This window comes from Cetorhinus maximus, chromosome 2, assembly GCF_964194155.1.
Source record: "Cetorhinus maximus chromosome 2, sCetMax3.hap1.1, whole genome shotgun sequence".
Taxonomy (NCBI): domain Eukaryota; kingdom Metazoa; phylum Chordata; class Chondrichthyes; order Lamniformes; family Cetorhinidae; genus Cetorhinus; species Cetorhinus maximus.
Window position 1 is genome coordinate 137992680 of NC_135880.1, and position 12191 is coordinate 138004870.

The 12191-nt window shown below is 42.8% G+C and overlaps 1 protein-coding gene across 4 annotated transcripts in view; it reads right to left on the minus strand.

Annotated features, from left to right (window-relative positions):
• LOC144698078 (sodium-dependent phosphate transporter 2-like) overlaps nt 1-12191 on the minus strand; it is a 96808-nt gene that overhangs the window by 26708 nt on the left and 57909 nt on the right. For all 4 annotated transcript variants that reach the window (XM_078570010.1, XM_078570016.1, XM_078570021.1 and 1 more), the window contains exons 3-5: nt 4460-4600; nt 649-734; nt 449-545 (exon numbers count right to left, since the gene is read on the minus strand). In XM_078570010.1, coding sequence (XP_078426136.1) covers nt 449-545; nt 649-734; nt 4460-4600 — 324 coding nt within the window. The remainder of the gene's footprint in view (nt 1-448; nt 546-648; nt 735-4459; nt 4601-12191) is intronic.

Sequence of the window (12191 nt, forward strand, 5' to 3'; positions counted from 1 at the left end):
GACCCAAGGTCATTAATTCATACAATGTTTCTCTGTTGACAAGTGTTGCTTAGTTACAAAGCTATCCTGGAATTAGAATGTAGATCACAGCCATAATGAAGCAAGACTTAAACTTTGGTTCCTATTTTTAATAGCCAGTTATTACAAACAACAGGACTGATGAGGATAAAACCATCTGCTGATTATAGCTTGGGAGGTCACCTTTGATTCACTTGTTCCTATGTACAGTTTTTACCAGTTAGCCAGCAATAGTCAAAATGTAAATGGAGTGAAATTGATCTTAGTCGCTGGGGCAAAATGGATGATGATGATGAATTGCGAGCCCATTTTACACCCTGTCCCATTTTCTTATTCTAGGGGCAAGGTGTAAAGTGGACCTGCCAATTTGCTATCACCAAAAACTGTTTTCATCACCAATCGGCCTATACCAGCTTCCAAGAGTACTTACGTGGAGCTCCTGTGTACATGATTGAGAAGGTATTGATCCCTATAGTAGCAGCATAAAAGAGTGGGAGTGCACGCAGACCATTTGGTACTGGATCTTCCTACAGAAATGACAATGCAATTAGTGCGTAGAAAATCAGGGGGTGGAGCAGAAGAATAAAAAGGTGTCACAATTTGCAAGGTTAACCTCTTTAAAACACTTACCTTTTTCAAGATGAAAAATCGAATTAGGACGAAGAGTATGCCGGACATGGCGCCAGACAGAAGTGGGGAAATGAACCAGGAGGCAACTGCAAAGATAAAACCCACATGGTAAAACAATGTGGAAAGAAAAGTGTTAGAAATGCTTCATAAGAGGCTCTGCAGCAATCAGTAAACCACAGAATACAAAAGAGGGAGAATCAGTCCAGTCTCTCCATGTGTTGCAATGGGGAGAACCGTCTCGAAGAATTGTACAGGTCCCTTGCTGGGATAAGGATTACCAGCCGTTCTACAAGGGACAAATCCACCATGGAAACAACTAACATTTAAGAACAAGTTAGCTAGGTGGTGGAGGGCAAGGGAGATAAAGGAATATGGGGACAGAGCAATCAAAAAAAAAAGGAACTAGTTGGGTCAATCAGCCTGTTTTAGTCTGTCATTTCAGTGTAATTCAAGCCAGCTTTTGGGAAACAAGCCACAAGCAAAAACAAAACTTCAAAAGAAAAACGTTGTTTGCTTCCGACTTGGCAAGGTAAACAAGAAACAAAACACGTGAACATGTAATCTTTGCCAAATGGGGTCAGGGCACAGTGGGGGTTAAACGTCAACAGGACAGGCTGTTCCAAAGGTGATTTCTCACTGGTATAAAGGAAGATGTGCAACAGAGATATGAAGCCCTGTTTACACTGGGCTGCCTCCAAAGAGAAAACACCAAAAAACCTGCCTGATAAGTCATCTGAACCAAATCTGAATAGCTTGGAATGGGCTTGAGAGGGGGCCTCTATTTTTGGGCATGGCTTTGGTTGGGCTCTTTGAATACAATTACAACTTCAATGCATCTATATGTATAAACCTTGCGATATTCCCGCTCAATGGAACAGCACAAAGGAAATCAGCATCAGTTACCAGATGTAGTTTAGTACAAGAAATGCACTCCCATCTCACTCCAGAGTCAGTCACCTGCAGATGCCACCTTTCAAATACTCTCCTGGTCACCCTCCCATCCTCTCCTCTGCAAATCTTATCCTATCCCACACAAAGTCCAACTCACCCATCACCATCGGTCTGACTGCACTGCAGTAGTTACCATCTCCCAATGACTCAGACTTACTTTAAAATCTCTCCATGGTCTTGCCCCTCCATAAACATCTCTAACCTCCTCCAATCAACAGCCCCCAACTCTGCATCACTCCAATTCTGACCATATGTGTACAGATTCCTCTTCAACCCACCTTCAGCAGATATGCCTTCAGCTGTCCCAAGACTTACATTCTGAACTCCCTGCCTAAAATACTTATCTCTCCCCTGTTCCTGAAGGCCTCCTTAGAACTGGGACAAGGGCAATCCTGAGAGTGTTCATGAAACATGCATCTTCTTTTTTAAAAAAATTAAACGCTCAGCAAACTGAAGTTAAAGACTTAAATCCTTGTGTGTAGCAAAATGGGTGACGAAAGTGTTAAGCAGACTTACAGGACACAAGTAATTTCTTCCATGCTGGAGAGATTTTAGTGGTTAAATTTAAAATTGACCTGAAATGTATGTCGGAGTAAAAGGACGTTAGAATTGTTTTATCATTTGACAGAATATATATGTTAGACATAACTGAGATAATATTGTGCACAAAGCAATATTCTCTTTGTGATGATTCAGTTACACTCTACTTTTCAAGGAGACACACCAATATGTGACAATTAAAAATGAACTTCAATGCAATTAAGATAATTCATTAGAAGGCAGTTGAAAATAAACAAACAATTTGATAGGAAAACAATGTGATAAGAATGGAGCCAATAACCCTGAAAAATAGATGTGTCACAAAGGACTGACAAGATACAAGGCTAGCTGGTATCCTAAAGGATAACAACTGTTATCAGGATCGGCTAGAAGAGAAAGTGAATTCCTGACTGTCCTATTTATTTCCCTCTAAGTGGAGTATCTGGTCATCCTTTGATAGCATTTCCACTCAGATAATTACAATGGGATATGATTAAAGTTCAACTCATTCCATACTTTTTACATGGTGTCCTGAATGTCACGAATGTTGACTTTCATTGCAAATGAGGTCAATTTATGAGAGTTTGTTTTTTTCAAAAAAGGGAAATCCGACACTGCTCTCTCTCAGGCTATCTCCTACTGTTACTGAGGTTGTTGAAGTATTGAATAAAGTTCTTGCCTGTCTGTTTTAATGAATTTGAATCTTCTTCACACTATTGTATACCAGTACAGAGAAATACACATTAATCTAAACTGGCCGGGTCTGAAAGAGTTGATTGACCAGGGGTCTTTTCTCTAGAAAAGAGCTGGGCAACATGTGACCTGATGGAGATAATTTGGCTTAATAAGATAGACTTTTGAGAAAATGTTTCCACTTGTGGGGTTTTACAAAACTAGGGCTCATAAATAGAAGTTAGCCATTAATAATTCCAGAAATAATTCAGGAGAAACTTCTTTACTCAGTGGCAAGAATGTCAACTTGCTGCCATATGGAGTGATTCAGGCATATAGCATAATGTATTTAAGTTGGAGTTGTGAAGCGATGGCATCAGCATTGATTCTGGGTCACTGGTGTGGTTGCTGCTTGGCTGCTCCCAGGTAGCATAGGAGTTTTCTCGCCTTGACTGCATGACGTCAATCTTCTCTGCTGTTTCCCACCATGTTATGAGGCATCCTTCAGCAAGGGACTCGAGGAGTGATGTATTGCGACGTCGGGGTCTTCACTTTCCCTATTTTCTTCGAGGTGCTCTTTTCTTCCCAGGGTCCTACAGGAGATGAAAGATTTTCCAAAGCCCCGGGGAACAAACACACAAACATGGTAGATATCCATCTTCGGGAAGTCATGAGGGTTATTTCGGAGACGTCGAGACCAACATGGCTCGAGTGGCTTCGTGTACTAGCACGTATGATGTCCGCATGGAAAACATCCTCCACAAAAGAGCACCAACTGACAGTTAATGAAGCACTCCCATTAACAACGGACCTCAAAAAGAAAAAAACACCCACTCATCTGAAATCCATTAGTCCCTCCTGGAACACACCCCACACCCCACAAGCTGACGACAGCCCCACCTCTCGATGGAACACCACCTGGTTGACTGTAAACATCACCAACCACAACATGGTAACTGACCCGGGTGGTGAGGTCCATGATTTCAACCTTCCACAGAAAATGTGGGCAACCTTCAACCTCTTGAGGATGGGCCGGTGAAGATGCGGCCACTTTCTCCATAAGTGGAACATGAGGATCACCTCAGATTGTGACTGTGGCCATCCAAGTCAGAGCATCGTCCACATACTGAACTTCTGCCCTGAGAGATCCATTCCTGGTGGCATCACAACCATTTACACTGCATCAGCTGAAGCCATTGAGTGGACTGTTAACCTCAAAATCAAACTATACCTGCTTCCCCAGCCATTTGAATAAAGAAATTTAAGTTGGAGTTAGATAATTCTGTGTATGAGGGAGAACGGGATAGAAAGAGAGGTTGATAGGGTGAGATGAAAGTGTGATGAGGCTTGTATGGTGCACTGACACCTGCATTGCCCTGTTGGGTCAAAACAGCCTGTTTCAGTGCGTTTGTGTTGTGAGTTTCTACGTAATATTCGCAATGTGTGTAAAACTTTTTGAAGTGTATCTGCCATTCTATAAACATCGGGTCTACTGGTGAGCAGAGAAACGGAGAGAGCATCATTACATTTGCACCAAACTACATCAGGAAAGAAAATATTGAAGTAGGGAAGCAAAAGTGGTCAGTAATTGTTGGTCCATGCTCATGTGCACAATATGCTCACACAAGCAACGGAAAAGATCAATTACCAATCTTGATGAGCTGAATCCATCGGACACTGTGAGCACCGACCGAAACGAGCGAGAAACCGATGGTGGCTCCAACTATGCAATGTGTGCCTGATATCGGAAGCTTCAGGAATGAAGCAATGAGTTGCCAGACAGCAGAACCTGAATAAAAACAAGAACACACACTCAAATTTGAGGAATTAACACATGCCATTAAATCACATTTCATTTCAACATACATTGCCTGGTTAATACTTGCTCCTCAACCAACATCACTAGACCAGATTATCTGGTCATTATCACTGTTTGTCTAACATGGCTGTGCATAAACTGGCGGCTCGCTTCCTACATTGCAATAGTGACTGCACTTCCAAAAAGTCCTTGACTGGATATTAAGTGCTATGGGATATCCTGATGTTGTGAAAGACGCTGCATAAATGCAATATATGAATGCAATTTCTTTATTTTGCCCATTATGAAGTGTGTTTACACTCCAGATACTAATCTAAACCCATGTGTTAGGAGTTGGGTTCCAAACACAGAAAAGCTGGTTTAGCTCCTTAGCTGCCTAGAACGTGAACTGTCCTAGCGAGCAGAGACCACTGCACATGTCTGGATACATGTGGTTGTCTTCCAACAGATAGAAACTGAAGCAGAAACTGGACCGTTAAAATCCCTCAGGTCACTTACTCTGCCTTGGAACTGCTGCATGCTGAAATGTCAGATTTAAGTTTCAATTTAAAAAAAAATTGAGAACAAGCAAAAGACAGTCTCATGGACTTCAGTAGCTTTGCAAGCAGTGTCAGACCACCTGAGTTTGTACAGAAACGGTGAGAAGTCAGCTGACAGCCTTTAAATAAAGCCCGGGAATTAAAATACCTTGAGACTCTCCCTCCTGCCACCCCTGGAACTAGCGATTTCTGAACTGATATGAAATGTCAGTTGAAATCAAGGGCCTAAAGCAGAGAGATGGACAGTGAGGACACTTAAACAGATTGTCGTCAAGTGGCCACAAAACAAAGGCAGCTTGTAAGTATAACCAAAACGTCACCTTGGCCAATTGTGACATAGGTTGGTTTTGTGTCTAAAAATCACTTCTGGGTCAGAAGAATGAAACACTATATCTGTGGCCTCAGAAAAAATTAATAATATACAAGAAGCAGTTCTTTTAAAAAGCATGAATTGAAGTGATAACTTGTTGTTTCTGTAGGGCATGTTTAGCTGGTGCACGACTCCCCTCAGCAGTGTCTCCACTATTTGGAATGACAAGTAACGCCAGGGAGTCCCTCTCTTCTTCTGGGGAGGAAGAAAAATGTGTTCCTGGTATATGATAGAAGGACAGTGGCAGTTTCCCGAAGTCCACACACATTTAAAAGGACATCAGTAGAAACTTAATAGCAGGTAATCTATTTTTTGAAGATTTTAGAAGCTACAGGTTAGGAGCTACTATTACTTACGCAGTCAGCAGCACATACACAGATTTGATCCTGGATCTGACTGGAGTTAGTTAATCTTAGCCAGGGTGAAAGGTCATGATGAAAGTAAAGAGGGAGGGAGAGTGAACAAGATACCACTCTTAATTCTTACTCTATTGCTCCTGCTGAAAATGCACAGGTGGAGAAGTGGTCACGCTTGGCTGTGATGCCCCAAATAATCAAGTAGTTTGGCAAAGCATGCCATTAAGGGTCAGCGAAAAATATACCAAAAGCCAACACAGAACGGTCTCATAAAATGACCGATCCTAATGGCAGTATCTCTACAAAGACACGTACACAAGACTATCAGCATTCAAACGTACCAGAAAGCAATGTCAATTCATATCTCAAAATGGTGATACTGCTGTCTAAGATTATACAATTCCTTTACCAATAATTAAAAATCAAACTCATTCCTCTCATTAAGATAAAAGCAAAATACTGCAGATGCTGGAAATCTGAAACATAAACAAAAATAGCTGGAAAAACTCAGCAGGTCTGACAGCATCTGTGGAGAGGAAGACAGAGTTAACGTTTCGAGTCCATATGACTCTTCATCAGAACTGAAGAGAAATAGAAATGAGGTGAAATATAAGTATTTAAAGGGGGGTGGACAGGTGGAGCTGGATAGAGGATCGGTGGTAAGTGGAGGCAAATGAGAGATTGCCAAAGATGTCATAGACAAAAGGTCAAAGGGATGTTGACGGTGGTGATATTAGCTAAAGGATGTGCTAATGGTGACATTAAGGGTAGGAAGCAGGATGAGCAAGTGACAGATAGCCCTAGTGGGGGTGGGGTGGGGGGGTGGAAGGGATTGAAATAGGCTAAAAGGTGGAGATAAAACAATGGATGGAAATAAATTCAAAAATAATAATAGAAATAGGTGGGAAAAGAAAAATATATTTTAAAAATATATTAATTATTGGAAAAACGGGGAACGGAAAGGGGGTGGGGATGGAGGAGAGAGTTCATGATCTGAAATTGTTGAACTCAATATTAAGTCCGGAAGACTGTAAAGTGCCTAATCGGAAGATGAAGTGCTGTTCCTCCAGTTTGCGTTGAGCTTCACTGGAACAATGCAGCAGGCCAAGGACGGACATGTGGGCATGAGGGCAGGGTGGAGTGTTGAAATGGCAAGAGACAGGGAGGTCTGGGTCAAGCTTGCGGACAGACCGAAGGTGTTCCGCAAAGTGGTCACCCAGTCTGCGTTTGTTCTCTCCAATGTAGAGGAAACCGCATTGGGAGCAACGAATGCAGTAGACTAAATTGAGGAAAGTGCAAGTGAAATGCTGCTTCACTTGGGCCCTTGGACGGTGAGGAGGGGGTAGAAATAAAGGGGCAGGTGTTGCACCTTTTGCGGTTGCATGGGAAGGTGCCCACATGTCCATCCTTGGCCTGCTGCAATGTTTTCTATTATTATTTTTGAATTTATTTCCATCCATTGTTTTATCTCCACCTTTTAGCCTATTTTCGATCCCTTCCCCCCACCCCACCCCACTAGGGTCATCTGTCACTGGCTCATCCTGCTTTCTACCCTTAATGTTGCCATTAGCACGTCCTTTAGCTAATATCACCACCGTCAACACCCCTTTGACCTTTTGTCTATGACATCTTTGGCAATCTCTCCTTTACCTCCACCTATCACTGGCCCCCTATCGAGCTCCACCTGTCCAACCCGCCTTAAACAGCTTATATTTCACCTCATTTCTATTTCTCTTTAGTTCTGATGAAGAGTCATACGGACTCAAAATGTTAACTCTGTCTTCCTCGCCACAGATGCTGTCATGCCTGCTGAGTTTTTCCAGCTATTTTTGTTTATGTTTCATTCCTCTCATTAATCTGTTCATCCACAGACTGAACCAGTGCCCTGTACTCTGACAGCAAAACGCAAGAAATTCAGTTTAAAAATTTCTTTTCAGTGCCAGTACATCGAATTATGCACCAGTAATTAAATAAACAAAAAAAATTAAAGGATGTGATGCTTCAATAAAAAAAAGGGTCAGGGCTTCTTGCTATTGGAAGTGAAATTGTAAACACATGCACAGAGTGGATGACTTCAACAGAGACAAACTTCAGAGTCCCTCATGAAACAGCTGCCCCACAGCTAGTGAGCAAGTGAAGAACACACAGCAGAAGGAGATAGTTAAAGAGTGAATCAATATAGCTTGGTCAAATATTGACCCATGTCAGTGTGACTGAATGAGATGTAATGCTCACAGATGCTGTCCACAAACACTAAACCATCTCCACATGCCAACTCCCTATAGGTGGCACAGGTATCATCAGCAATGAACCAGTTTAAGTATATGTTTTATATCCAAGTCAGGAGATGGAGTAACTTGTAAGTGTTTCTAACACATTATCCAAGGCACAAAACAAAAAAGAACTAAGGGAGAAACCTTTACTTTATGCGCTCAAGTTGAGTGATAGGGAATGTAACCCTTACTGTATTCACCCACTCAGCAACAATCTCTCTCTCTCTATCCTCTGTTCAAACAATGTGCCATTACTCTCAACCTCAAAGACTACTGCATGTGACATTTCTTTCCCACACACTAGACACCATGGCCTGACTGAGGTATCCCATAAAAAGGGCAGCTGGTTCTGCAGTTCCTGCCCACCAGGGTCTGCATCGAGACAGTGAATCATTCAGCCCCTCGAACTCAATCCACTTCATTTGCCTGCCTTTGCCCTATATCCCTCGATACCCTTATCAAAAAAAAATGTCTTTGAGGGAGTGTTCCATATTTTCATCACCCTTAGTGGCAGGAAGTGCTTCCTGGTTTACCTCCTGTATGGCTCAGCTCTAATTTTAAGGTTGTGCATCTTGTTCTAGATTCCCACACCAGAGAAAATATAGTTTCTCTCTCCTAGATCATCCTTCAATCTTCCACACTCAAGGCAATACAAATGCAGGCGTACTTAATCTATCAACATAATTTAACTCACAGCATCATTCTGAAACACCTAATCCATTTTACATAGAAACATTTCAGACAGAGACAATTTTTCACAAATGCTGGGTAAGGACACAATGCCCAAAGGTGAAAGACCAGAAAAATACATTGAGGAAGTGTCTGTACTAGAAGATTCAATGAATAATTTTGTTGCATTTGTGAAACCAATTTATATCATCAATTATAAAAAAAAATGAAGCCAACACTAGAGAATGTTGTCATTCACATTGCTCTCATCTCAGATTCCATGATTCTTCAGCAAAATCAGATTTAAATTTTAGAGCTGGTTTCAGCAGGAAATATTAACTTTGCTATAGAAAGTTAATTAAGATGTTCCATCAAGCCATGTCCATTACACAATTATCCCCAAATCAAAGTCTCCTGCGTATCTGGTTTACAGGGAGGGGAAGGGATGGTGCTCGGGACAAAAGGCAAGGGTTACTGGGGAAATTGGCACAGCCAACAAATCTTCAAGAGCAAGGATGATGCCGTCTGGCACTTGATACTTGTTGACATTACAGACATGTTCAGCTAATCCTCAAGGAGACAGGAGCTACATTTGTTTCATTTTAGGTTGTATGGCCATTCTCACAGTTAGTGAAGCTCCTGGGGCAGTATCCAGCTAGCACTTTCAGTTGGACTATAGATTGAGAAATTGTTGATGAGGTGAGAGAAAAATAAAAATATACAATAAAAAGTTTTATTCACACACGTGGCCATCACTGGCAAGGCCATATTTATGGCCAAGAAAATGGTGGCCTTCTCCTTGAAAGGCTTCAGTCCTAATGGAGCAGGTGCTCCCATTACGGGGTTAGTTAAGAATTGCGAAGATTTTGACCCTGCAAGTCACTTTGAGATACGTCCAAGTCAGGATGGAGCATGACTCGGGAGGAGATGGCGTTTCCACAACATTGTTACTCTCGTCTTCCTTAGTGGAAGGAACCTAGGGGAGGCAGATGATGTGAGGTAATCATGTTGAGTTGTTGCAATCCATCCTGTGGATCATACATACTTCAGTCATAATTCACTGGTGGTGGATATATAATGGCAGCCACACCAATCAAGTTCTTTCCTCGATGGTGTACAGCTTAAGAGTATTGTTGTAGCTGCACCCATCCAGGCAAATAGTCCATCACATTTCTGACTTGAACCTTGTAAACTGTGAAGAGACTCGAGGTGAGCCATGTGATGCTGCAAGCCCAGCATCTACAACGTTTCTCACTTGACCATTTTTCTCTATTGAAGACAGTGGGTTGACAAGCCTAGTTGTGCATGGATTGGCATTAATGGTGAAGAAAAAAAAGCAGCAAATAAGCTTGAGGTTTGGACATCCCCAGAACAAGGTTTTGCAGAAAGGATTTACAAGGATGTCACCAGACTGAGAGGATGGAGCTATCCGGAAAGACTAAGCAGGCTTTGGGCTCTTTTCTCTACAGAAAAGATTAGGAGGGGACCTGCCAGAAGTCTTTAAAATTATGAATGGATTCAACAGGGTGAAGAAACTGTTTCCACTTGAGGTCTAACCCAGAACAAGAGGGCATTAATATAAATGGTATATAAACAGCTAACAGATCAAATAGTGAATTTGGGAGAAATTTCTTTATAAAGAGATTGGTGAGAATGTGGAACAGACTGCCATATGGAGCCATTAAAGCAAATATCACTGATGAAAGGCGAAACTTGATGCATTCAAGAGAAGGGAAGATGTTTACAGGGACAAGGTGGGTAAAATGGCAGAAAGCTTCTAAAGGACATGGAGCAGGTGGGACATGGCCAGTTTCTATGCTGCAGATTCAATGTAACTCTGATAAGAAAATCCATATATTGCTGTAGAGTGCATGACATGTTGCATCAGACAAGGTAGATGGCACCCCAGTCCTTCACTAACTCTCCCACAAATGTATCAAGGATTATCCATTAAAAATTGGTACAGAGTGGGCTAGAAATTCTCTTGCCCATAAAAGGCAATGCACCACTTTCATGGTGTCCTTCACTCCACCCTCCATTTCCAGCATAGTGTTCTGTCAGGATATGGCTGCACACAAATGTGCCCCTTGTGTGTGTTGGAAGGGTCTGCTTCAGACCTGTCAGCCCAGCCAGCTGGTGTGAACCCAAATCTCAAATTTAGGCAACAAATGTCCAAGCAGCACCTGCATTATTTACTCAACTAAAAAAAAGTGAAACTGCAAAATGGGCTGTGCAGAAGTGTAAGGGCTAGGAGTCCTGGTTGCAGGCAAGTTACATTTTGGAACTCTTTCCTCTTGGAAAGTAGAAGCACACAGTGTTTTGGTGAACACCAGGATTTGCCAGAAAGCACTGCTGCTTTCTCAAGGGGTATGCCAGGGTTGTTGTGCGGAGGGTTAGGTGACCCACGCACATGAAGACTGCAACAGGTATAGTGCAGCCACAACAGCACCACTGGGTCTGGCAGCATGATGGGAGATGGGCAGAGGCAGCAAGAGGACAAGCTCTGCACAATGTCCTCTGTCAAGCTGGAGCCAGGCTTCTCCATCCACCTTGCCAATTAAAGAAGGCTGTCTGGCTGGCCAGCCAATGCACCCAGTATCTCAGTCTGCATGTTCATTCAGCATTCTCCCTTATGCCACCCCATCGATGTCCTCATCTGAACCATCTGCAGCAGTACTCATCTGCCACTTTACCCTTCGGCGAGCTGGCAAACGAACCATTCTTTACCCCTGGCTTGGCTGCAGACCCAGGTGGCTCACCACATGCTGATCCCAACTCCACACCAGCTGCCAAGGTTTATGCAGTGCCAGTATTTGAGTTGGTACTTGCAAGTATCAGATCAAGTGATAGCACTGATCATGAGGTCCTATGCTGTTGCTCTTTCCTCTTCCTGGAGTTTCTGTAGGTGGCAGTTCTTAGGTGTCTGACAGTGGGAACGCAGAAGGAAAATATTGATATGAGGGAGGTGGGGTGGATGGGAAGCCTGTGGTCCAGATCACACCACCAGTAATGCGAAATGACAGGATGTTAGGATGAGTGTGGACTTGGAGTTTAGAAAAGATGTAAGGCTGGAAGATGCTCTCAAAGGTGTCAGGTTCCACAGGCCCTGTTGGAGCCAGCCCCATCCTGTGGAGAGCCATCACCTCCATAGGGATCAGGAGATGCAGGCGTCCTGGGTCCCTAGTAGTTATGCTCTGCTCACTATTATGTATCACTTGTCGGGTGTGCAGCATTATACTTGGGTGATGCACCTGCCATACTTGAACAATTGGAGATGTGTGGAGGCATTGAGAAGTGGCTGTGAGGCTGGCAACAACTGTACAATTAGGGTGTTGCAGCATTAGGCCAGAGTGC